This window comes from Melospiza georgiana, chromosome 11, assembly GCF_028018845.1.
Source record: "Melospiza georgiana isolate bMelGeo1 chromosome 11, bMelGeo1.pri, whole genome shotgun sequence".
Taxonomy (NCBI): Eukaryota; Metazoa; Chordata; class Aves; order Passeriformes; family Passerellidae; genus Melospiza; species Melospiza georgiana.
This window is the reverse complement of record NC_080440.1, coordinates 282366-309702: the sequence shown is the minus strand read 5'-3', so window position 1 is coordinate 309702 and position 27337 is coordinate 282366. Positions and strand designations below refer to the sequence as shown.

At 43.2% G+C, this 27337-nt stretch overlaps 1 protein-coding gene across 2 annotated transcripts in view; it reads right to left on the bottom strand.

The window, feature by feature from the left end:
* The window catches only part of TMCC1 (transmembrane and coiled-coil domain family 1), a 72876-nt gene extending 48338 nt beyond the window's left edge, over nucleotides 1-24538 (bottom strand). The window contains exons 1-4 of one of the 2 annotated variants that reach the window (XM_058031886.1): nucleotides 24464-24538; nucleotides 20695-20941; nucleotides 10830-10886; nucleotides 7498-7742 (exon numbers count right to left, since the gene is read on the bottom strand). In XM_058031886.1, the coding sequence (XP_057887869.1) occupies nucleotides 7498-7701 (204 nt within the window). In that variant the 5' untranslated portion in view covers nucleotides 7702-7742; nucleotides 10830-10886; nucleotides 20695-20941; nucleotides 24464-24538. The other variant, XM_058031885.1, reaches the window with a different exon arrangement.
* Between the last annotated feature and the right edge of the window lie 2799 nt (nucleotides 24539-27337).

The following is a 27337-nucleotide window of genomic DNA, read 5'->3' as shown; positions in this document are numbered from 1 at the left end:
GCTTGTTCTTTGGGGAAATGGGTTAAAGCCAAAGTCATCTTTTAGAGATCCAGGACATACTGTTCACAGCCACAGTAGATTTTCCACATGGTTTTAATGTTATAAAAAACTCTTATCTTCTCCCTTTTCACAGGTGGTTCTCCTAGGTGTATTGCATGGTGTTTAGGACAGAAGAATTTGCAAAAAATATCTGGCAAATAAGTTACCACTAAGACTATTTACAGTTGGAGAGAAACTGTTCATTCTTTCACAACTGTGCTACATATACTGAACGGATGGCACCTTGCTGTCTTTTTTATGCTATCATGCAGTGTGCAGACCAGTGTGAAAACTTGGAAGGAGTCACTGTAAGTAATTAAGAAAAGCAAGCTTATTGCTGGTAGGTTTGTGGTACCCATAGGATCTACTTTAGCTGGAAAATTATTGATGCAGCTGCAAGTTGAAGACTGTAAACTTATGCCAAAAGTATATGCAGTAATTTTCTAAAATGTGGACATTAACAGAATATAGATTTAAGTTGATAACAAAAACCAAAGACATTTGAAATATTTATGAAAACTTATTGTCAAAACTGACAAGTGGATGAGGACATGTGAAGTTCTGCCAGGATATAGTAGGACTGAAATGAGTGGAGTCTTGAAAAGCGGGTCTATGAGAATCCCACTGCAGGACAGTAAATCCTTTCTCTCATCATTCCTGCAGCCCTAAGACAAACAAATGGCAACCAGAAAATGTCTGGGCCTATGGAGGCAAAAAGCTGCAAATCCACCAAATGGCTTCATACTAAATTAATCCAAGCTGGTCTGTCTTCTCAGTGATGCCAGAAGGTGTCAGCCAAGGGCTTCCACCAAACATTCCAAACCAATTGCCTGTCCAGAATCCAGACTGAATAACCTGACCTCACTACAGCCATGCTCCAACATCAGCACTGGTGTCATGCCCAGGTGACAGCAAGCCATACAGAGATCTCCATGGTAAAAATCACAGTGAGGTTCCACAAGGCCAGGTGCTGACCCATGCATGTGGGTCACATGCATGGATAAAAGTTCATGTGGACACAACTGCTCACCAAAGTACCAATAATGTCATATCTCTCAAACATCAATATTGTTCTGGTCTTGACACGTAATTAATTACCTCACAAAAAGCTCTGTAAGTACATGAGACCCAAATGAGATCCGTGCAGGCTCAGCCATTTTCAAACAACCACAATCCTGATTTTCTCAACTCAGTGGGTTGCCTCTACAAGAAAAGATCTATGCAAAAATATTTAGACTGCTTGAAATAAAAGCCCAAGTGAAGTATCTCAGCAAGATTTTAATTATTACACTTTCAATGCTATGACAATCTCATTTCTCAGCTTCTATACAAAGCCTAACAACATGTGGCAGGATTATTACACATGCAAATATATGTAAATGAGGTATTCAGAAAAATCTGATCTGTTGTTTTGGGATAACATTTGCCCTTCTATTTCAACAACAAACTAAGAAAACAGAGAATGTAACAATCATGTGAACTGAAAACATTTTGTGTGCAGAGGATTATTAAGAATTTATTCTCCTTTACACTACAAAATACTCAATTGTCCTTCATTTCTTCAATAAGAGTGGAAGACCTCAGCACCACAAAATTAGGCTCATCCAGAACTTATTATTCTGAAGAACCATACAAACATAAGGTCAACCTATTTACAGGCAAAGTTACAACACCACCTGAGTTTTCCACCTTTACCTGAAAGGCACTATCACAGCCCTTTCTAAACTCTGACAGTTGCTCCAGGCTTAACCTCGTTCTTCACATAAACCAGTGCTTAAAGCAGAGATTGTATCATGCTTCTGTTGTATGGTAAGAGAACCTCTAAACTCTCTGAACAGCCTGAGCAGGCAGCTCTGTGGCCTCTGTGAGCCCCAGTGCCGATGCAGTAACACTGCACCCCGGGTCTAACCTTGGCCCAGGGGCTTTGCAGAATTGACGAGAAATAAAGACTCCTCTCTCCAAAACTTTGCAGCATCCACACATAAAACACTGGCAGGGGAAAGAAGCACCAACACCTAACCAACCCAACCCCCCACTTCAGTTAACAATACAACATTTTGAGGACATCACCCTCCTAAGCTTTCTGGCAGTGTTTAGTGGGGGAGGTTGTGTGTGTGTGTGTGTAATGGGGTTATAAACATGAAAAGGAAAGTGTAGGTGTATCTAATCAGGAGACAGCTGGAAACTGACCCTGCCATGTGAAATAAGCAGGCTGGGGAAAGAGAAAGCTCCTGAAAAAGGAAGTGAGGCCTAAGAAGACATCTCACATGCCAGAAACTGAGGATCGGGAGTGAAAGACACACATTGGCTACACCTATTTTTAAAAATGCAACATAAATGACAAAATGGTGCCCAGCACATGAAGAAAGATGACTTCCATCTGGTTCATTTAGCTGGAACAAAGACACCAGGAAAAAAAGGGGTGAAAAAACGGTAATGCGATAGGAGCTTTCATAAGTTCAAAAAGTCCAAGAGAAACTAATATCAATACCATATCTTGCACACATCTTCTCCTTGCACACGGTACTCTGCATGCGACTCAGGAAGAAGGAGACTCTGAGGAGCTGGCTGGAAAACTCAGCTCCTAGAGCTTCCCTGCTCCGAGCCCTGCCCTTCCACAGCCGCCCCATGACGGGCGCCTGAGTTTCTTAGTATACCATGGAATTTAATTACAAAATTTCCTTTTGCACTTTTGCAATTTACCTCGTGGACGTGGCCAAGCTGATAAGGGTTCTTTCCTTTTCCAAAAGAAAAGTATCTGTGTTCAGACATAGCACTACTGCTAAAAAGCAAATGTAACAGCATTGAGCAGGACCAACCCAACAAGAAAATAAATCACAAGCTTTAGCCAAGTTCAACACAGCATTTATGTAGGCAATGTTAAGCATAAACTCTAATCACTGTGCAGCCTTGCACAGAAGCATGATGCTCAGGGCTTGAATCCACAAAACATGGTAGATATGGAAATAGCCCAGATGTGCTTAACAGGTCTTTAAGCTTCAGTAGTAAGCAAGACTGAAGCACGTGGGCTCCTGCTCATCCATGCCTGCAAAACAGTTCTGCAACAGGTAACGCTCCTGTCATTCCAGTAAGAAGCACTGACAATTTCACCGCCACCCACAAAAGCATATAGAATAATGCTCTGATAAAATAAGCGTCTGATAAAATACAAATGAAGGCAATCCAGCAATCCAAGTGTGATGACTTCCTTCATGTACTCATAGCAAAACCTTCTGCAGTCACAGTCAAATCTTAGAAGCAGTAAGGGCGCATGGCACACAAGGGTGTGCAGTGCCTGCAGCTCCCCGAGACCTTCACATCTCACTACAACAGCCTAGTGAGCAGGTACAGAGCATGTGAAGCAAACAAAAGGTTCACTACTCTTCCTGACTTTCTGAATAGATCTGAATATTGGGAGAAAAATAATGAAAGAAAGGAAAGGAGAGCAGGAATTCCTGCCACAAGAGCAGCGCCAGCACAGTGACACAGGTGACATCAAGGCATGGGCACAGCCCTGTGCAGTCCAACACCTGGTACCTGACAGGGCAGAGGAGCCCCAGAACCACTGGCACACATCCAACACCAATGGGAACAAGCTGTGTCACGACACGGGGAGGTACCAGCAAAGCAAACAATGATGAAGACAGGAACCAGAAAACAGTTATATTGCTTGACTACAAATCCTATGTTACATAGTTCTTGTCATAACTAAATCACAACTTTTCCATTCTATGAGTTGTTTCTCTGTTCCTTGTAGCTTGTATAGCCCATATGTTCATAACAGATGGATCAATGCTGTAGCTCAGTGACATTTTTCTAATTATAGATGGATTTATGAAATTCTTAAATAATTTTGAAGGAAATACTCTCTGCTGAGGGAAGGTGAGTCAGTGTAGCATCACTGTCAACAGCAAACACCAAAACCAAGGAAGTGAAATTGCTGTGGCTTTATTAAAAGGAAAAGGTCAAAATTTTATTTAAAAGATAACATCACAAAAAGCTGAAGGAGACAAAGAGGCAAAGTGTTGAGAAAGTGAGTACAAACCAACAAAAAAAGTTAAGTGAAAGTTAGATGCAGAGATAATCCATACAGGCTTGGTAGAACCTGGGGGTCCAGAGGACTCTCAACCCTGATGAGTGAGCATTATCTGCCAGACACTTCAAAAAAATGATTTCTATTTCTTAAGCTTCATTATGTAATCTAGTCTCAGTGAGGCTAAATAAAATAGGAGAACTTAGGGTTAAACTAATACTGTGTGAAACAACTTCAATACCTCATAACTTAAAGACAGTGTTTAAAGTTTGAATTTACATCAAACTTTAAGTTTGCTCCAACGATTTCAGATTTTTCCTGGCTCTTTACTGATTCTCATTTGAAGTGTGTTGTAAATAATTTTCCAATACAAATTGTTGAATGAAGAGTTAGTTTTTGCAACTTAACAACTCATTAATTTATAGTGATAAATTCCAGCAGCACAGCAGCCTGAATGCTAAGCTGGCTTCTCCAATGAAAACAGCACTGACATCTGTTATAAGGGTGATTTACCAAATGACTGCATTATGCTTTACTGATTTGACAAACCAAGAAGCTCTGCTAATAATTATATCAGTGATTTAAAATTTACATGGAGCTAATTTACAAATGCATTGCATCTCTATACTGAAAATTCAGTAAAGGCTGCTATATATTATTTAAAGCTGTACAATCATCTGCATTTAACCTGCAAGCTGTCTCCCATTAATCTGTAACTTCAACTGGCATCAACAAACTTTAAACCCAGTATGTATAGACACATGCCATAACCAAGACAGTACGCCTCAGACTGAAATAATAGCAAGATATTATGTTAATATGGCAAAGACACACAGTGCCTTTCACAGAACATCAGACAACATTCTGTTGTTCTCCCTAAAAAAACCCCAACATTTCTATTTTTCAATTTTTACTTGTTGTTTCCTGTGCAAATTAAGTCAAGCATAGTTCATGTTATTTTTACAGCTCTCAACATTATACAAATTGCATAGCAATGTTGCAGCAGTCTTGACCTTTCTGGCTCTTGGAGGCATGAGAAAATAGAGATCCCCACATTTGAGAGGCACTAAACTACTGAATAACTCTTCCAACCTCTGTGCCACACTGTGAGACAGTGCTGTTACCTGCTCTCAAGAGAGTAAATGAGGTACACCACCCTGACCTGCGAAAATTTCCCAGGAAAAGAAAGAGTCCAAGTCTCCCGCCCATCCTTCTTCCCTCTCCTACAGACTATCTGCTAAAAGACAAAAGGTAGTAACAGAAAAACAGGCACATGCAACGTGATTTCAGTACAAGGGATTGACACTCGCATCGCCCTCTCCTTTTATGTCTCATTCTCCATAGCAGTATTTCCTTGGCCGTGCCACTTTAGACCTACAGAATACATTGTTATTGTCTGTCATAAGATGGTGCAAATATTATAAAGCAGCCAGAAATTCACCAAGCTCTACACCAAGGGTCACCTGATCACAGAGGTCTCCCATGGTTTAGTCCCCAAAGGTGGCCTTTCCCCTCTCATTTAGTTTTCTTCTGTCAGACTCCAGTCCCCCTCTCTCAAAAGCCTGTGCAGCCCCTCTCCCTTTGCCACAGCCAGCAGCACCAAGGATGGCTCCGGGGGGCGACGGCCTGACAGGCCAGGAACGACATGCTGCTCCAGAGGAACGGCAGCTGCAGGGTCAAAGTGGTTGCTTCGCCTAATCACAAGGCCTTATATGCCAAAAAGTGACTCCTACACCTGTTCTCACACCTGCAAGATGCTGTAGCAAAATGCTATCAGATTAACAGTCTTCATTTTTCCTGTCACTCCTGCCACGTGACCCCAGTGGTTTCCAAACTTTGCACATTCAATCAGTACAAAATGTTTGAGCATGGACTCCCAATACATGTATGCTTATTTATAAACTATGTATATCTACTACTCAACTATTATAATATGCTTATTTTAAAACATACATAGAAACACAAACTATAAAGGAAAATAAATATAAAAACAAACCAAAAAATATTTCCTTCCTACACTCCAGTCCTACCCACATTGTCCATGTCCTACCCACATTCCACTTTGGAAACCACCAATCCAGGCAAACATTTCATCAGACAAAGCTGCACAGTTGGGAGAAAAGGCCTTTCCCCATATTCCCACATTACTTACCTAATATGCTTCAGCCTGTTCAATCTCCCTGCTCATACATGAAGTAAAGGGATGACAGTTTGAAATCAACAAACCAGACCTTGCTTTATAAACTTCTGTTGCTGGATTTGGGTACAAACTCAAAAAACTAACAGATTTCCCTAAAATTCTCCTGAAACAAAGATCCTGAGTTCACTCACAATGAAGAGAGAGGCAATAGGCAAGTAAACCTGAAGCTGTTATGAGGTATCTTTCTCTCAACTTTTAATGGCTTGACTAACTGCAAAGTTAACCAGCCCAGGAGAGTGTGTGCTTTTCACAACTACTTCAGTACTATCTCTGTTGTTGTAACAGTCAGCAAGAGGCAAAAGCTTCAGATACAGCTCCAGGCAGACTCCTTGCAAGAGGAAACACATAGATCCCTTTGTTATTAAGGGCTGTTTTTCAGAGGACTCTCTGAACCAGTTTCCTCAACAGACTAAAATTAGCTAATCAGAAAGCTAGTCTTCCAAAAAGCAAACAAACAAAAAAAAAAAAAAATCAAACTTCACGAATGCTTCAACTAAATTGATCTGGGAAAGAGGAGAAATGGTAAGACATGCTGTTTGCTTCTTGATATCATCAATAGGCTGATAGGCAAACTTTGCAAGAACGTGTCACAGAACGGAGACTGTCATTTCATCACTGCTTTTCCCACACAGGCAGGACAAACTGAAGGAGACAGCAGTGATCCCTCAGCAGCAGAGCAGCCAGGATGATCTAAACCACAGACAAGCAACCCAGCACTGAGGGGCTGGACAGTAGCGCAGGCTGCAGCCCATGTTCCCAGAGCCTCTCACAGCCTAAAAGACCAACAACACCATCCACTCACACTAGAACTCTTTACTTTTATAAAATACAAAAGAAAATAAGAGAGGAATTTAAAAAGTCATCTAGGTAAATGGAAGGTTTTCTTGCAGGAACTAGCTAAAAGTTGCTAAGAAGGACCACTCTGGCTGCTGCTCAGCCTATCACTCCTTGTTTGACAGAGGTGTGCCATCCAAACAACCTAATATGTTTCAAATGTAGCTCTCATTTCACTGATCAAATACATATAAAATCAGCCACCTGCCATGTGAGAAAATGACTAATGCTTGCATCTTTTAAGCTCTTTGCTTCACCGCTGAAGAAGCTTTTGAACACAGCACCATTTGAATTTGCTGAAAGAAGCCTGCTTTTCAAAACAAGATTTCAAAGGGCTTAAGAAAACATACAAGGAGATGATAAAGATCAAAGGTAAATCTGAGTAACTTACTGCTGCTGCTGTGGCCTCTTCTCCACCTACATAGATAGAAGAAGCAATCTCCATCACAGACAAGTTTGTGGGAGCATCTGTAGTGGATGATGATCTGGGCCGACCCGACTGAATATCCTGAGCAGACCTTCGGTTGATCTGCGGGCTTCCTTTCGGGGCATCTCCCTTGCCCCACCTGCTGTGCAGGCTGGTCCCTCTCTTCATTTTGGGTGGCACTCTGATCTGCTGAAGCACCCGGTTCAGAGCTGTGGGGTGGGTGGAGACACCATCAATTTCAGCACAGACGCTTTGGCTTTCCAAATCCAGGTCAGGCTCCAGCTCAGCCTGAGCTTGCTGGACATCATGTGGAGAAACAGACGACCTCCTGCGCTGATGCTGGAACAGGTGCTTCAAGCCTTGACCAATGACATTAATGTTCTCCAAAGCATTATGCGTTATTTTGGATAATTTTTGCTCTGATTCATGTTGTTTTTTGGTTTCTTGATCTTGGGATTTGCCTCCAGGATCAGGGTCATCAGACAACTGTTCAGTGCCAGACGGCTCCATTGATGACACCCAACAAGTTTATTTGACTATTCATACATAAATACGTCCCCTTTCTTTAAAAGGCTTGTGTTTATTTTGAGAATGCCAAGATTGCCAGCCAATTAGGTGTGTAATTGCTTCAAGAGTGACTATACATGCAGCTGTGCCACGGTGATCTCATGCTTATCTAATGTTAAACAAAAGAGTAGTCATTATTATACATCCATGCAGCAAGTGTGGGTTAAAAATCCAATGTGCAAAACATGCCATTAACAAAATAGAATGTAGCAGTCCTTGGAGCACCCCTCCACGTGGCATTAGTTGCATCTAGGCTGTACGCAGAAGCCCAAGCTTGTGTGAGACAAGTCATTCATTGCCTGGGGGGAGAAGTCCAGCACAAAGGGTGTAGGAAAGCAAGAAAGGTACAAATGCTGTTCAAAAAGGGGAGAAGCAAGAAGAAACCAGTGGGGTTTTGTTTATTAAGAACAAGCCCATAATAACATCTAACATGAGGTTAAATTTCTGAAAAGCATGTTAGTCACTTAGGCAGAATTCATTTTGCTCTTTGACAAAGATCTGATACTAAGGCCCTAACTTAACAGTATTTAATACATGCAAAAAACCAGAACATTTCCAAATAAGTTATTCATTTCCACACAGTGAGAAATGGCTTATTACAGCCAGCATCCACTGATGGCACTGGAAACTTGATGTGAAAATCTATCTTCAAGCAAGAACAGGCAAGTGAAATGCTTTCAGTTGGCATAGTCTTGTTCCACAGCTCTCACAGGAAACAAGAATGCATTTTGAAAAGTAGATTAAGCAACCAAATCTGCAAGGGATCAGCACCAGGTATGTGCAGTTCAGCCTCTGTCACAGGAACTGCTGTTCTTAGAGATCTCAGCCCGAGTCATTCCCTGGGCTGAGGCAGGACTGGATTATACAACAGCGCAGCTCAGCACTTGCTCATAGCAACAACTATGGGAGAAGGTCAGCAAAGATATGGGGAAGAAAGGGAGGAAGAAAGGAAGGATACAGTAACTGAAAGGGTTTTACATCAGCACCATGAGATCACATGCTCAGAAGCTGACCATTGTTTTCTGCAAGAGAAAACTTTGATTAGGCTTCTATAAATATAGAAATCAGCTCACAAAGGTCTACCTCAATCTTGGCAGAAAGCAGTCTGTGCTTTAGAAAAGAATTATTTGAAATTCAGCATATTTGGGATTTGAGAGTGTTCATTTCTATGCAAGAACAGCTGCAGAAACAGAATGCATTGGAGTTTACAACTGAAGTGCTCTAGATTCTGGGCATCTGAAACCTAACACAATGGGTTAAACAGATATTCCAAAATGCTTTTCAAATTGCCATCCAAAAATATCAGAAGAGCTGCCTCTCTTTCTTTTTTTCAAGTGTCACTGCTATTAGTTGGAGGCAAGAAGAAACTCAGTACTTACAGAAAGCAGAACACTGGAATCATGCAGGATTTTACCTCTGTGCTTTGAAGATGCTATAAGCATTGAGTGTAGATATACCGGCCAGTTTAATCAATAACACATTAAACGCAAAGGAATAAACTACATCCAAGAAACATATATTTACCACATTCATGCAGCAATTGTGTGGCAGAAGAAAACAACATACCTACATACTTAACACTATCTTAAATGAATTAAAGTGCCTTTCTGTCTAGTAGTGTGCTTTGGCTTTTGGGCTTCCTCTTTCTTAATCTTTTTTTCCCCTTCAGGCAACAGGTTTTGCAGAAAGTTAGACTGCACTCAATTTATGTTTTGGGACAAAAAATTGCAAAAACCAACAGACCAAATGGCTCAGTGAACAAAACTCACCATCTAAAAAAGCAAGAGTCCCAAAACTATTTGGCGCATAAAATACAAACCTGAGAGCTGACCCATAACTGCCTTTTCCATTTTAGCTAATTCACTCAGCATTTATTTTCAGTCAGGACTCACTGAAGAACTGCAGTTCTTATCTAAGATGATGGGTAAACTCTCCAGCCAGGATCTCTTTGATCTCCTGCATGCTCTCTATTCACATTATCACTGGCAATGCTTAAAGAACATTATCACTGGTGGTCTTAAAGAACACCACCTGAGTCTAACTGGAATTCCACGCATTATCTGCTAGAAAAAATTACCCCGCTTAAATTAACCCTATGGCAGTTTACAAACCAACCTGAAACAAACCAGCCCACAGTGAGCTTACAAACAAGATATGACCATCCTGTGTATTCTACAACATATTTCTGAAATTATACAGCATCTCAGAGGTTCCTAATGGGAGCTTTGTAGTCATCTCCTACTTCTATTTCCATAGGATGAAATGAGCTTTGCAAATTACACATCTGGTATGAAGGTCCTTACCAGTATTTATTTGTTCCACTATCTACTTCTGAGGAAAAAAAAATACTCTAAGTGTGAAGAATTGTGAATCTTCAAAATTGATTAGCACACTTATTTCATAAGGATTCAACTTTTGTGGCCACTTTTGTTTTCTCTACTTACAACCACTTTTATATTCTGTTAGTGGGAGGAAACAATACTTTATACCATAAAGTTCAAAAACATACATTTCTTATTTGTACAAGAATACACTACATCAGGAACAAAATTCACAATTACATATACAGCCAACTGAGCAGATGTTACATTATTATATCCCAGAACATTCTAATACAGCCCTTCATTTGTGCAATTATTTCCCAGAAGCCCTGGGAAACAAAACAGTTCAAAAGGAAAAACTGGCAAAATCAACATTAGATAATAGTGAAAGGATAAACTTGTACTTGCCTCCATCATATGCCCTTTAGCATGGCTGACCCACAGCAGTCCCTCCACTGAACAGAACTGCAAAAGAAATTGGGTATGAGATACAATACTGAAAACCAGAGGAAAGATATACATAAACAGCAAAGAAAGAGCATGGTTCCAACTTTTAATTTTTTTTTTAGCAATTTTTTTTCCATTGAAATGCAAGCGCCCCTGGAAGCTGTCCTGTTTTAAACTCTTTCAAATAACTGAAGGGATGACTGAAGTTAAAACTGAATCTTATGAAGTTAATCAAGAAGTTCTTGTGAAGGAGCATTTTATGTTGGGGTTTATGGCCACCACCACAGGCCGAAAGCAGAGGAAGATGCTAGGGCTCCAACCAGCACCATGTAGATTTTATTTTCCTCTCCTATTTAGTCATTCTCCATGCTCCCAGCCCAGGCCAAACAGCTGGCTCTGGTGTTCACCTCACAGGAGGTAAAAGCTGTGGGCACTCGGACACACCTGCACCTGCCACAGCTCACTGCACAGGCAGCTGCTGTCCCCTGGCAGCTCCTGCCTGCCAATTCCTGCAAAAGACCCAAAGGCCAGGTGCTGGCTAGGAGGTGACAAGAGGACAGCTGAGACCAGACACGCCAACCACACTTCTCCAGGCAGCCACAAGGACTAGTCTGAAACACAGCCAGATCACCCAGATTTTCTAAAGATGATCATTAACTCAACCAGCTCTTGAAAACAGGGAGCACACTATTCTTCAGATGAACACCCCAAGAACTCTGCACAAAAGAAATGGGGAAGAAAAATTATTTTCAAGCAAAGGAAACAGGAAAAATTCTACCTTCTTATAGAGTATTTCAAATACCTTTCTCTTATGCCACATAAGAACACCATGAACCCTCAATAATAAAGATGCTGAAATACAATTAGCTATATAATCCTCACATTCCTTTTATTTCATAAACAGGTCAATTTAACAGCTCACTATAGACTTGTCATCATAGTTAGCAGGGATCTTAGGAAGGAGATGCTTCCAACTCATCCTATTTGGTAAAAGAAAAGCACTTTTCAGTTGTTTCAGAATAGAAGCAATTTTTGCTAAGAAAAAGCCCAGCTTAGTTTGAGAAATCCCAGATTATTTTCAGAAACCCATCCCAAAATGGAGTCTGTATCCAGGCAAACAGTTTAGCAAGAAAGACTAAAGAAGCAACAGTCACACACTGGAAAGCCACCTGTTACAGGAACTGGGAACCCTAGCAAGCAATTTATATCCAAAGGAGGATTAAGATATTTTAAAAGCATCATTGTTCAGCAGAGCAAATAAGGAGAGAAAGCTCTGGGTGTGTTAACAACTAATGCTATCAGAAAAAAGAACTCATGAGAAACTGGAATGGGTGTGAAATTCAAGAGGGCTGTCATCTGGAAAATATTTAAACAGGAAGACACCAGTAACAGAGTAATTTGACTCAAGAAAACAGGATAGTAACATGACTATCCAATATCTAGAGAAATGTATATATTTAGCTATTACAATAGAACAATTTTGAGAAAGTCTGAGTGGAGAATTTGGGCCAGAATGGAAGAAGACATACAAGAATTAATTAAATACAAATACCTTAGGTAAATGGTAGAATATAGGCAGAAAGAAAACAGAAAACAATACTATACTATCTTTAATGGAAAAGATACCTACAGTTTTACATACATAATTCTTTATCATCCTCCTCCTCCAAAATTTACCCAAGAAAATATTTTTTGAATTCTACTGAAGTCTGAAAGGAAAACCAGAAACACAAGATATAGATACACAAAGACCCTCCCCAGGCCAAGACCAGAAAGGGAGTATGGCTGATAGCACTGTTAGAGGAAAAGACTGGCAGTGTGTTTAGGTATGAATTACATGATTTTTAAGATCTTCAGGGACAAAAATGGCATTATGTGTGATCCCATGTGAAACATGAAATGTTTCTCCTAAAATCCTCACAAGCCTAAAATAGCTCTACACAGTCCAGGCACTTGTTTGTTAGAGGTGAGTATGTTACAAGGAAAAAGGAGTGAGAGCAGATCCCCTATTGCCCTCCTCTCTGAAGCAGGGGTGGGGAGGGAGACAGTCACTTTTTCCCATGCATTTCCATACACATTAACAAATAGCAACTTCAAAGGTTTCATCAGCAGATTTTATGCTTTGGCACACCAAAAAGAGTTCACCATTTCTATTACTATATCCATTAATGGTACACGTGCGCAAGGGCAGCATGCTCAGATCAAACATACCAGAAGGTGATCTTTCAACATCAGCCTCTTCTCAGATCCACATCCTGTTGAAACAGCTCCTATAACTTTATATTTAATAAATATATTATTTATATTTAATAAATATATTATTAGTTCTGCTGGCCATCAGAACTAATGTGTACAGTTTACGTTCCTGAAAGCTCAAATACTAATTCTGTAGATAAGAGAAAACTTCACTTATTGTCACAGAGCATATACCAAACACTACCTTAGTGAGTGAGAGATCCCTTTCTCCTTTCAATTTCTTTTTAATAAACATCTTCCTGAGTACACCTACATCAGAATCAAGTACCTTCAATAACACTTGTGGGCAACCACTACACTACTGATGCCCTCCCTATAGGAAGTATTGCTTGTTCATTGATCTGAATGCGGAATAAAGACTGCTGGTTCTTCTGCAAAGTAGAAGTTCACATCTAAGAACCATACACAACATCACCAAAGATGAGGCAATTTTCCATGTTTATTTGAGTAATAATAACTCAAAAGTGGCCTAAAGTTTAGTGACTGGTTTTCAGAAATGGTTCTGCTGCTTTGGAGTACAACCAATTGCCAGTGACATCTTTTCTACTCCTGACATCTTTTCCACCACTCTCTGAACATTCAGTAACTCAGTGGTTACACTGTTTGAATCAAAGCTATAAAGTAAAGATCAAGATTCTCCAAAATTACTAACTATGCAGAGGTACCAATACATAATCATTCCGTGTTTGTGATATGTTAAAATCTCATGTGAACACAAAAGCAAAATGTTTCAGCTGTATTTCTATAGCTGGTGACCTGCCTATTTATCAGAAGCCTTTCCCAACTGCACTGCTGCATCTAGAGCTGATGTGCCACGGAGTCTGACTGTGAGGCAATGCTGCTGGTTCCACAGCTCAGCAGAATTTCATCCTTGATGAATTCCTTAGCTACATAAAGTATTTCTAGGTTTATATTACCATAACGTGAGCAGCCTGTGAATTCACCCTTCAAATGCTCCTAGATTATGTTGAATTATCATTATTTCCCTAGTTTTCAGGCAACCCCCCCACCACAGAAAGATCAAGAAGCTGCCTAAAGGTCATGTGACACTTTTACAGCAGAGAACCAAACTTAAAATTTGTTCTCATAAGGTTAATGCTATACTTCCGTGATTTCTCCTGTTGATAGCTTCAGATTCATTTATGAACAGTGTACAGCAGTGTAACTGGAACCTACTCAAACCACTTAAAAACATTATTTTCTGGAAAAGGCTACATATAGGCTATTTTCCATCACATTATATAAAAACAGTGCTTCAAGAAAGCTAAGTGAATGTTGAAGAAAGACTTAACTAGAGTCTTCTGATTAGTTGACATTGACAATTACATATATCATGTATATTTTCTTGAAATTTTTGTGAACATAATTAAAATTTGGGAGACAACACTAACAGTGCAGTCTGCAGGGATTTTAGAAGAAAAACAAAGTGGATGAAGAATTATTATAAAGACAGCTGGCTTTACTAGGCTCAAGAGGAAACCTGCAATTCAAAACTGTGTGGTCTGCCACAGGAAGGCTGACAGTTGACACTTTCACTTAATTTAGTGGCCTGTTTCAGAAAACTGACATCCTCACTCACTCTTCCTCAAAACCAAACTGAAGTTAAGCCAAACAGCAGAATTTCCTCTAAAACACCTCTGATTTTTGCAAAAGGAAAAAATGTTGCACCCCTATTACCATGTTCTAAAATTCAGCCAAGTGCATGCCCTGAACTCAGGGCTTCACTGAAGAACACTGAAGGGACATCTCCAGCCACTGTCCAAGCAGGGATCTGAAGCTGTCCTTTCACAACACCAGAAGTACAACAGAAATGGCAATTTAGGACATTTCCAACCTCTTTTGTCCCCTGGGGCTCATTTTCAGAACCACAGCATGGCATTCAATTTTAGCTTTTGTAGGCACAGATATTTCCACAGCTGTGATATGAACCAATACAAAAGAAAATAACTCTTATTTGAAGGAAGACGGGACTGAGGGACAAATCTGACCATAGACCCAGTTATAACAACTTTGGAATAAGGTTAAAGAGAGGAAGTAGACAGACAGGGTACACAACTACTCCCAGATGGCGTTATCAAAAACCTCCTATCTGATGCTATGGCTATGGCTATAACAGCTGCAGAAACAGGAACTCGCATGAGCTTCAGCAAGGACTCATCAGAATACAAGTGATTTCACTTCTACAGTTCAAATACTGCATTTTGCAAAGAGAGAAACTTCCTCCCCAAAGGAAAAGACTGAAGAAGTGTAAAGCAAATATTCAAAACAATGTGTCTTCCACAAAGAAAAGAATGGATTTAATTCCTTGAAGCATCTCAAATATTTTAGTCGTCAGTTGCACTCCTACTTTTAACTTCTCGTATTAAGATCTGCATTATCTGGATCTGATTCTTCAGTCTCTGGAAAAATGCAACAGTACTAGGCCATGGCAAGAATTTCGGCAGGATCTTTTCAGGAGAGAAAGGGGCGAAGGGAAGAGATCAAAGCTGCACTTATCTCCTCACTGCCTGTCTGCCAAGAGACAGTGCCACCTTCTGTGTGTCAAAGCTGACTCAAATGTCAGGAACAAGTGAACCATAAAATGGAAATACAGGTATTTTCATTTCATTTCCAAGGGAAGACAAAAGGTTATACCACACCTATTCCTGGCATTAAAGAGAGATGTCTAACCATGCTAGTGATACAAAGAAAAGAAGAGATGGCCTCTCATTTTAATTCCTAGCAGAATTATCTGTGATAATGCCAGCAGAGATGCTGGCAAGATTTAGCAACTCTAGTTCTAAAAGAAAGGTTTATTCCAGGCTTGCAGTTGTAAGGAGGTTAAAACAAGTTAAATTAGCAGGCTTGTAAAGAAAGATATCTACCATCAACCCACACCCCACACTATGTGTGATTTTAACATGTGCTTTTAGCCCTTGGAAAGTATCATATTTACAATGACTCGTGAAAGAAGTAGAACTAACCTCACACATAGTGGTAAAATAGTCCCCCTGATGACTCAAAACCAGCTCTTTCTACCAGTATTGTTTAAAATGTGACACAAATCTGGCAAGACAAATTCTGACCAGAAGTCAACAGTCATCGCTATTCTGACTGTTGATGCTGCTCAACCACTGACAGCTTCATCCTGCTCTTCAGAAGAAAACTCTCCTTCCTGATCCTTTTTCAAGACTGCGAGTCTAGGGAGCTTTCACTTAAGCGTGACTCTTCAAAAAAATTGTATTAGTATAACAGTAGTGGCCTTAATCTGGGGCCAGTTTGTTTGCGGGGCCTTTTCTAATCAAGCATTAGCACATTCCTCCCTGCAGGACTACAAACAAGATGTTCAGGTTACCCAAACACTGCTTGAAGTCCTTCAGTCAGCTTGCATGAAGCTGGGAGGACCTATCTGTAAAAGACTACCACCACCCACACCTTCTTACCTGTTCTCAATGTTAAAAACCTGCTATCAGCTGTCAACAGAAACAGGAGACATCCATAAGGTGCTTTTGACTTGACTCATTACAGCCACTTCTCCTAGTCCCAGGTAGGCTCAAGCAGAGCTTGCGACAAGGAACAATATCATTGCATTCCTATGTACCCTAACGAGTAGGAACAGCATCAGCCTGGCCTGTGTACCTCACAGACACCGTGTGAGCAGAACCATGGGCACCTGCCCTGCAGCACACAGACACGCTGCCAGGCCTCTTTTCAGGGGCCAAGGAACCAGCCCAGCACAGCCACAACTCCCTATCCCCTCAGAGCAGCACCTTTTGGAACAGGACCCATGTCAGCCATCCATCAACTGCTACCACACAGACTTGGGAATTCCCTGCTTTGCTCACTTTTTGGACTTTTGCAATAAAAATACAGGTGCATATCTACGGTTCTTTTCTTCTCTTAGATCTTATAATGCATTTTAGAGACACACACACACAAACTGCACAAATCCAGCACAGCAAAGCAGCCACTCACAAATATGCTGCTCTTCAATATCCACCTCCACATCCAGCTGCACAGAGGCAATAATCTGGTATAAAGCAATTGGGCTTGACTACTTTGTTGCCAATGGGAAACAAGTAGTCACGCATTTAAAACCTCAGCCAAAATCATGTTTCTTCCCACATTCACGGTAGAGTCCACATTAAAAAATCCACAAATCTTCACTCAAAGCAGCATAAAAGAGCAATCTTATTTTAAATAAGGCTGAATTTCAGCTACCACTGAGAAGGTGTGGGCTTATAATCAGAGCCAAAAGCAAGACACAAGTTAATGGCTCCTTACAGAGCTGCTGTGCAACTTGGGTTTCTGCCAGAACACCCGTTTGCTAGCTGCAGAGCAGCTTTGCAGCTGGTCAGGCTCCCAGTACAGGTACATGATAGGAATTTCAGTACACGGGTGGTTACAGAACACCAGCTATACCAGGTGGGTCCTCCCCAGGTGCAGAGCTTCTTCTTTCCCTTCATTGAACCTCATGAGGTTCATGCCTGCCTATTCCTCAAGCCTATCCAGGTGCCTCTGAATGGCAGTACTATCATCAGGTCTATCAACTTCCCATCTTGCATCACCTACAAAATTCTTCACCTGGCCCTATTAATATATTATTAATAAACAGATTGTACAGTACTGGACCCTGTACTTCTCCCACAGACTGGAATTACACCAGAAGCATTTAAAGGACTTCAGTAAACCAGAACCAAAACTTTCAGCACAACAAACCAGCTGAGAACTAACTCCCACAGCAAAAGTATGACCAGCACAGGAACTGCCCTGCAGAGCAGCAAGCAGCCACCGATTCAGCCCCCGTCTCTGCTCTCTTACCACAGGATGCTCTGCAGCCCAGGCAGTAAAACTTCTCACAGGTACCCAATGCATAGCCAAGTTCTTCTGTTATGCAAAGGCTCACATATGCAGAATATCTTCCTTAATATAAGAAGGATATTTAATATAAATCAGTAGCAACCAGAGCTAGAGGCTACCCCAGCTGAAAGCCACCACAGGGAAGGACCACAGCCCCATGCACCTAGGAGGGACTGGCTTTCACCAATAGAGATTTTGCCTTACTAGTCAGTCTGCCATTACTGGCGTGAATGAGCTAAGTTCAGTCTTAGCAGATTCTGACCAAAAGTTGCTCTGTGCTCATTTCTCCCATTTTAACTGCTATTCAACCTCAGGATCACAGTAAGGACACTCACTGCTTCTCACAGACAAGTCACACTACCCCTTATGACTGCGACCCACTAAAGCATGAAATGCTTGTTCAGCGGGCAGTGAATTTACAAACATGGAATGCTATGGGTGCAGCACTTCCAGTGATCCCAGAAAAGGCCACAGTCCTTTTGCTCAAAACTAGTGAAGCTGGGAACCACAAAAAGCACATATATTTGCCTTCAGGATAATCACCATGGCAACTGGCTTCCAGGAAAATAATAGTCAACAGCTTCACTATCGAAGGCCACTATGGGATTTGTTAAGGACACCATCAGCTAACACAAATCCAAAATTTACTGAAATTCGCCAAATTTATGCCTGAAAAAACTGTAAGTAGGTATCTGCAAACTTCCTGTCATAAACCATCCCACCAGCTGAATGAACAGCAGTACCATTCATCTCAACACTGCAGTGTCCTCTAACGTTCTTTGAACTTTTTAGACAACCTGTAGAACAGTTTTAATGCAACTTTCTCTAATGTACACAATTTCACCTTTCAGACTACTTCTTTAAATCAAAAGAAAACTTTATCTTATACTCAATCTCCTTGTCATCCAACATTTTAGTAATTCACTTTTAGTTATATGAGTTTGAATAATTAAACTGCACTTATGTTTTTCATGAAACTTAATGTTTTACAAAGGTAGGTCAACATTATCTTACAGTTAAGGAAATAAAGACTAATACTCTGTTTAGGAATATACACTCATGGAGACATGCAGTCTATGTATTCTTACAGGTATTCAAAGATACTGCAGGACTTGTTCTATTTTCACAGAATGGCAGCTTTTTTGGGAAATGTGCACCATTAATTGATAGGATCACAGAGATCACAACTAATATACCACCAAAAAAAAGCACCAAGTTGGGTTGCAGAATGCACATCCCTGGTACACTGCATAAAGCACCAATAAGGTGGCAATGGGCAGCTCAGCAAACCACTCCTAGTGTGTTCCTACAGCTTCTATGAAAGCAGCTTACATGAAACAATGCTCTCCTTTCTGCCCAATGCTGCTTTTGCACACTGCCACAGCCAAATAACACTGTCCAGGCAGACTGAGAAACACATTTTAACTGTGCTACACCAACTTCTGTCCACTCATAACAAAGAATCTCATCAAGATGCCAATCCCTGGCCCCGCTCTGCTTGCAGGTGAATGAGTTCCTTCAGCACATGTAAGGGATCCCCTTCCCAACCACCGTGCTTCGCTGCCCACTACAGTTCAGACTTGCACTGCAACACAGCCCATTCTGCCTTCCTCTTACAGGAACACCATCAGGCTGTTTTAAGCCAGACAGGGAGGTAGGTCAGATTTGTGTCCCTCCAGCATCATCTTAGCCTGAATCACTGGAGCTTCAACAAAAGCATGCATGTTGTCTGCTAAATATATCCTGTACGGCAACTGTGCATGATGAATGATTCAGTCAGGTAGCTACTTTCAGCACAACTAGTTTTCCTTTTTAAACTAAACCCACTAATGAATGTCTCTTCTGGAAGCCAGAGAGGTGTGTGTTTGGCTGCCTTTCACTCTAACCCACCATTAACTGACAAAACTGCCACTGCTCTGGAACGCTGGCATCTATATCACAGAAGGGATAAGGAGTCCAAGCAGTTTACAGAAGGAAAAGATGTTATCAGTGCACACCAGCCCCTTCTAAGCCCACACAGAGGCAGTTAGCCAGCTTCCTCATTCCAGGTTAAGGAGGCTTTAGGAAAAGGAAAATAAAACCGCGCATACTGGTTACTTTCTATGCTGCAGAAACAGCCAAGGCTGTCCATCTCTTGTTACCTGAGTGGGACAAATGTGCACAGCAACAAGGCAAATCCCACCCAGCTCTGCTTGTAACTTGTACATCACAGGCATATTGTCTAATGAGACTGCCTCTTTCTGGGAGCAGAGACCACTGTGCCAGCACCTATGCACAGGTAGGCAAGCAAAATATCCTTCTTTCCTAACCTTCATGCCAGATGCTTCCAAATTCAGGGCAAATACTCTGTAACTTCATGTGAGTGCTTTACCTTGGCAAATAGAGCAACCACCATGGCCTCCCAGGCACATTTCAACGACACACGCACTTTGAAGAAGAAAATTTCTGCAGACCGTGGTGGTATTTAGGAACTGAATGGGTAGCAGTGGATATAGCTTTTCTAAATACAATCTTTTGAGTACTCCCAAAGTAGGTTCAACCAAGGTCACCCTCCATACAATGCCAGCTGGTGCTCCTACAGCCTCACTATGTATATGTATATTCTGCTGCTAAAACCATGCAAAACAGTGCACATCAGCCTAAATCTAGAATATGTACACCTAGAACTCTCTTTGCCCTAATCAGATGGCTTCCTCTTCCATGTGTTCTAAGTCACAGAAGGCATACATACCTCAAAAGTGCTCAGGATAGCTTGTCTCTTTGCATAAGTATGCTCACAGTGGTAATTCAAATGCCATCAACAGACATTTAACTTTAAAAAAATTTAGAAGTATAAATTCCAGAGGAAACAGGTAAGTCAGGGGAGGGAAGAAGATATGATTTATCAGCTTCTACACTTGCAGGCATCTGCAGTAGGTACTCTGGGTCATTTTCAGAGTAAGTCTTGGCAACAAAGCTTCTTTGTAGAGGAGAAAGACCTGCCAAAATTAACAAGCATAATAAGAAACGCCATTAATACCTGATAAACAATAAAACAGCACACATATTCAGAGTCCCCTTCAGAGAAAGAATTAACTCATTTGAAAAACTGGGTTTCTGCTAGCTTTGATGTATTTAAAATCAGAAGCAGCCTCTGAAGTTACCTCATACTCTGACTATTTTAACCTAATAAATTATCTCAAGGAGGGAAATCCTCTAAGCATTCAAATAAAGTTTGATCATATCAGAGCACGCAACACTATATCACATCACAGATTGCCCTGAGTCAGACAAACTTTCCCAGCTCACCAAATGCCTTGATGTTCACTGAGTATTTTGCCACAAGAGTGCCTGTGTGACCAGTGTCAGACTAAAGAATTAAGCCACTGTCCAAAATGGGGACCAACACAGAGTGTGATGGAAGCCCCAACACAGCATACACATAAAGTACATACTTGGCGGGGGGTACGTGCATGGCATAAATGTTCCGGAGTGTTGGCAAACTTCTGAATTTTTCAGGTCTGGATTTAAGTTAATAAAACGTAAACATTTTTGGGGCAGAGACCTCCTGTTCTGTGCTTGCATTTCACATGGTGTGTCAGATCTAGCTTCCAAATCAAAGTTCTCAATCTTATTTTGGTAGAAGTGTTTTGTATTTTTGGTACATGAGTTTATAAATAAAAAGGGTCAACTAGATCTACATTACCATTAAATGTTTCTGAAAGTACAAAGACATTACATTTTGCAAAAATATATTTAACTCTACACAATTAGTTGTCTTCTTTCTTTTTTCCTTAACAGCTTGGCTGGAAGAATAATTTTGAGAATTAGGAGCTTAAATTCAACACCAAACAATCAGCTTGGTCAGCTATCATCGTCCTGTAACAATATCCAGGGTCTCAACTGCTTAGGGGAGTTAAGTATTTTCAGTATTTAATCACAGCAGAATACTGAGTTTCTAGAAGTGCAGACAATGCATGTTTAGACTGCCACCTTCATGTTCCTTTTCATTCAGCCATCTTCACTCTTTCTAGGGATGTCAGTTTATCCTCTAGGAAACATTGTGCTGAGTTCACAGATTTGCTGACCTTGGAAGGGACTTCTTGATGTCACCTGGGCCACCCAGGGTTCATTGCCTACACACCATTTTTACAAGTCTCGCTGTTGAGAGACCATCCTGTTCCTGGCGCCAGAGAGCTCAAGTCCACAGGAGCTCCATCCCTCATGGAGAGTGCACAACCTCTGTGCCAAACAGCATTCAGTATGCTACAGCAACCAGCCTTCATCAGGCCTTAGGGGACAGCAAAACCCACTCCCTCTATTTCAGGGGTGAGGAGACTCCAGGTCTATCAAGAGGCAGCCAACCAGCCAGCTCACCTGAGAAACACCTTGCACTTGGTGAATTCAGGTGCCAAAACCCAGCTCTCACTGGCAGACAGACAGCTACAGAACCACCTGAGGAGAACATGCCACACCAGTAAACGTGCTGGGGAAGCCAGTGGAAAGGGAAGACTCCTCCTCCAGAGCTCTAAGCAAAAATTCCTAGAAACCAAGCCCAAGATATTATCACACCAAGTCTTTCTGAATGGTTCAAAACAATTCTCAGAAAGACCAGAGAAAACACTACACAAGGTTTGCCCGACTCCAGAGCAGCCACAGTTGCTAGCTCACAGTCAGGCACAGGCCATTCACCCATGCAGTGGAGGAGCTGACTCACTACATACAACCCATTTCCTGCAGAACGCACCGCTCTAAACACAGGGAAACAAAATCTGTAGACTTCCAACGACTTCCATTTTGTATCTGAATTAGACATAGGCTTTAATTACAGGAACTTCAGCTGTGATTAAATAAGATGCGAGACAGCTCAAACTATGACACAGTACTGCTTGGAAAACCAAACTCAGCAATGTGGTAAATGTGGTAAATTTTATGTGGTAAATGGAGGAGGGAAACCCCAGACTTCATGGAAACCTGAAGTTCCAATTTCTTTCTAAAGCAAATTCCACACAAAGTAGATCTTTCTCCATCTTCAGTTTGCTTCCATACTTTGGATGGCTTCCAGATCAGCTGGGTGGGTTTATCAGGCAAAAGAACTGGACACAGTGTATACAAAGCTACAACAAACTTGTTCATTCGGTGCCAGAACCCTATGTGGCTGCAGAGCTGCTGAGCAGCGCAAGCCCTGCAAGCTGGGGAGCACCACTGTCCCCGGACAAGAGAGGGAAGAGCTCTCCCAGGACCAAGACAAAAACATCCCTTCCAGTGAGTACTCACCAGGCCTTCCTTGCCTCTAGACACTTCCAGATGGACCAAGAATTTACCCTAAGAAAAGGATCATGACCAAAAATGGAGTCACCTGCCACACGTTAATCTTGAGTAAAACAGAGTCAGTGGTGAACAACAGGGACAGCAGCACTTACTCCCTGGGCTGAGGAGAACCCAGTGGCACTGGCTCAAATCAAGGCATCACTACTTCAGTGACCACACCAGTATGCTGTTACTAAAGGTTTCCAATCTGCAGAAACACCTGATTTTAAGGTTTGTGGATGATGGACACTTTTACTGATGCAGTGGGAGTTCCATTACCCTCTTCTGTCTCCCCTTCCCCTAGCCTTCAACTCAGATCTTTGTACCTTCAGTTCAGACCTTTACACCTCCTACCCACCAAGAAGCCTCATTAAGTTTCCCTATTGATAGATTTTTTTAGTGAAAGCGATGCCTCCACCCACCATGGGAGTTTTGCTGGCCACCGCATTTGTCACTAATGCACACCAGGTACTTCCGTGTCTCCAGTGACAGCAGCTGCACACAAGTCACAAACACAGCGTCAGCTCCAAGTCTCGTGAATTTTGGCACTCATAAAGCTTCGAAGCTGCTGCTTTACCCCTTAAGCTCTTTACTTTAAAGGCCTATCACTGACAATCTGCTTTTAAGCCGGCAAATTCTGAGCCCGCCATGAAATAATTCGTGTCTTAACCATCTCATCAGACAGCCAAGGCGAGCAGGAATCAGTGAAGCGAACACACGCCTCAGCCCGCCCCAAACCAGAGCGAGGGCCGAGGCGGTGCCTCGCGAACCTCCGGCACAGGCCACACGTGCGTGGGGCCGCCCCCGGGAGGCCCGGGGGGCTGTGGGGGCCGCGGGGATCGGGGCGATCGCGGGGGCCACGGCAGGGGCCGAGGGCGCCGCTCGCCACCGCCAGGCCGGACATCTCCCCGCGAAGCCCGGGCCCTGCGTCCCGGACGACGGCCCGGAACGGGGTGAGCGGGCCGGCGGGGCCGCGACCTGGACAGAGAGTCCTAAACCGGCCGCAGGAGCGGGGACGGCGAGAGACAGCCCGGCCGAGCGACGGGTCTGGGGGTGGATGAGGCGCTGGCGATGGGCGCTCGCGATGGGCGCACGCGGGGCCGGTCGGGCGGGGTCCCCTCGCCCCGTCCCTCGGTTCTGGGTGTTCTCCCGCCCCGTTCCCGATCCCGTTCCCTCTCCGTTCCCGATCCCGCGGTCCGTCGGTCACTCACCGGCCGAGCGGCGGCCGCTCCATCCCCGCGCGCCGCCACCGCCCGGCCCGGCCGCGTGACGTCGCGCGAGAGGTGGGGCGGGCGCGCGCGGTGGCGTCACCTGCGGGGGCGGGCCCTGCGGTAGGGCACGCCCTCCCCACGGCGCCTGCGCGGTGAGGCCCCGCCCCAGCAACGCCGCCGCGGTCACGTGTGGGCTGGGCGGAGTCATATCAGTGCCTGGTCCCGCTGCCGCTGCTCTTGGCCCGTTCCCGTTCCCGTTCCGCGGGGTCTCGGCCCGGCCGCGGGGTCTCTGCTCGGCCCGCTCCCGGCCGCGGCGGGCGCCGGGGCGGCTCTCGGTCTCTGTGCTGCGGTGGCGGCAGACTCGCAGTCCAGACAGTTTTTCTCTACTCACCTCTTCCGTCTGCCGCAGCCCCTTCCCTCTGGGCCCGGCCCCTTCGGGCGCAGCCATGGCTGAGCTCCCTTGGGTGCCTCCTCGCCTTGAGACCCCGGCACCCCCCCTCAGGTGTGACCCCCGCACAGGTGAGTCACGGCCCCCTCAGCACTGACTAAAGCACAGCCTTCCAAAGAGCAGGGAAAACCCACCTCTCCCTGCCAAACACCCTTGGCTCTGACCTCTGTGTCGAAGGAGCAGGAAAGGACAGTCATGCCAGGGTTGGCTCTGAATAGTTACCATGACTTGAAATGTCCTTAAAAGGTAAAATCCATGCATTTCCACCACAGCAGACACTCCAGCCTGAGGTATCTCAGATCAATGGCATGTTCCCAGCTGAGTATTAAAGGGGCTGTCATCTAATTTTCTGGTCCCCGTGACTAAATTACTGTAGCTTTGCTCTCACGGTCCAGAAATCCTAGAGAGCCTTCAATGAAATTATGGCTCATTATAACTTTGAAGGATGCACTTTACTCTCTAGATAATGGTGCAATGCAATAATATAATGAAAAGTACCCTTCCATTTGCAAGATACTCTGTCTCTTGTAACTGCTCCAATGCAGCCAAAGAAATTAGTAAAAGAAAAGCAATTAATGCAAATAGTAATAAAAATTTAGTCTTTTTCATGTGGCATTTCCAAGAAAGTCAGCCTCATATCATTGCTCTTGAGCTAGATAAATGTGATTAACCCCCACTGCAGATGGAGGTGCTGTATTAAAAACACCTTTCTCAACTGCCCGGGTACAGGGCACCCGATGCTCAGAGGGCACAGGTCCAGCCCAGCATAATGCTCAGCATCAGCAAGGGACACCAAGGCCCCACAGCTGATCTGCACAATTTCTCTGCATACACCAGCATGTGTCCTTGTTGTGTGACTGGATTGCCGTAGATTCCCGGTGCTGTGCAGAGCACTGGAATGAAAGCCTGGACAGCTTTTCCCCTTGGTAAGGCACAGGTACTGCACAGTGCGAGTGTAAACCGACTGTGTGCAATCTCCTACCCAGCGCTGTCAGCACCTCGCAGCACCTGGGCTCGCTGGGTCCCACTTCAGCGGCCCGTGCACCTTGGGCACCCGCGGCACTGAGTGGAACGCTGCGCTGCCTATGGGCACCCACACCTTGCAGTGTGTAACCCCAGGGGGTGCCCAGCAGTCAGACGTGAGGGCAGACATGTCACACGCGTGTCGGCTGCACTCATGTAGGCTGAGCACAGGGCAGCGGGGGCCGTGGGGAGACACAAGGGGACGCGGGGCAGCGGGGGACAGGCCGCGCGGAGCCCCGCGCCCCGCGATGGCGGGTCCGTCCGGCAGGGGGCAGCAGCGCCCCAGGCAGCGGAGCGGGGCTGGCAGCGGGCTGGTTAATGCCCTGAGATCTGGAAGAACCGTAGGTGACAGAGAGGTCCCCAGGAATGACAGGAAAACACTGCGGGACACCATCAAAGACATTATTGATCCAGTCACTGGAATGAGATGTCTCAGAGTTATGATTTACTGCAGGGTTTGCTTAAGAACAAAGGATCAATACTTAGCTTGGGAGGAATGCTTTGGTGGCATAGTAAGTTTCTCTGTGACACTGAATGATAAACTCCCAGTTCTTATACACTGGGAGAGAAGAAACATGTTTTCATATTTTCCTCTAAGTAAAAACTGCCAGGTTTGCCGTCTTTCTGAGGATGCATTCAGAAAATGAAGGCTGTGAGGGAGACAAAATGGATTCAAGCAGTGGCCAGTGCACTCAGCTTCATTTCTCAGACTCAGTGCTTTCAGGCTTCACAAGGGGAATATAAAGCCCATGTATATTCTCCCAGCTCATAATACTGGTGGGAACCTTTGTGAGAACAAAACTGGAGGTTCTTACAAGAAGGACGCCAGCATACAAGAGAGAACTTCAGGAAAAATGCTGGAAGGAGGGAGAGCAATAATGATGAGGCTGAAAATTTTAAAAACTAAACTCCAAAGGGTCTGAAGACCACAGAAGTAATCCAACTAGAAAGTGCTGAATGATGGTAGTGAACTACCTTGATATGGTTCTGCATTTGAAAAAACAATTTATTTTGTTGCAGTTTACAACTATTAAAAAAGTAACAAGAGAAACAATTTGTAAGAGCATTCAGAATCCAACCCTGCCCTTACTCATCACCTTGTACTTGTCATGAACACTCACAGGAGACACAAAAATGTTTTAAGTGTTTTAGTCAGGGATACATCATTTCTTCAAGCTTTCTTCAAGCCCTTCCACTTCCAAAAAAACCCCCCAAAAAACCAACAACAAACAAACAAAAAGCCCAATCAAACAAACAAAAACAACAAACCCAAAAAAAACCCACCCCCCCCCCCAAAAAAAAAAAAAGTTAATATGCCTTGCTGCTTGGAGTAAAAGATTAAAGTGATCATTTACTCTAAATGCCATGTAATGCAGACATAATTTAAGATGCTTTATGATATC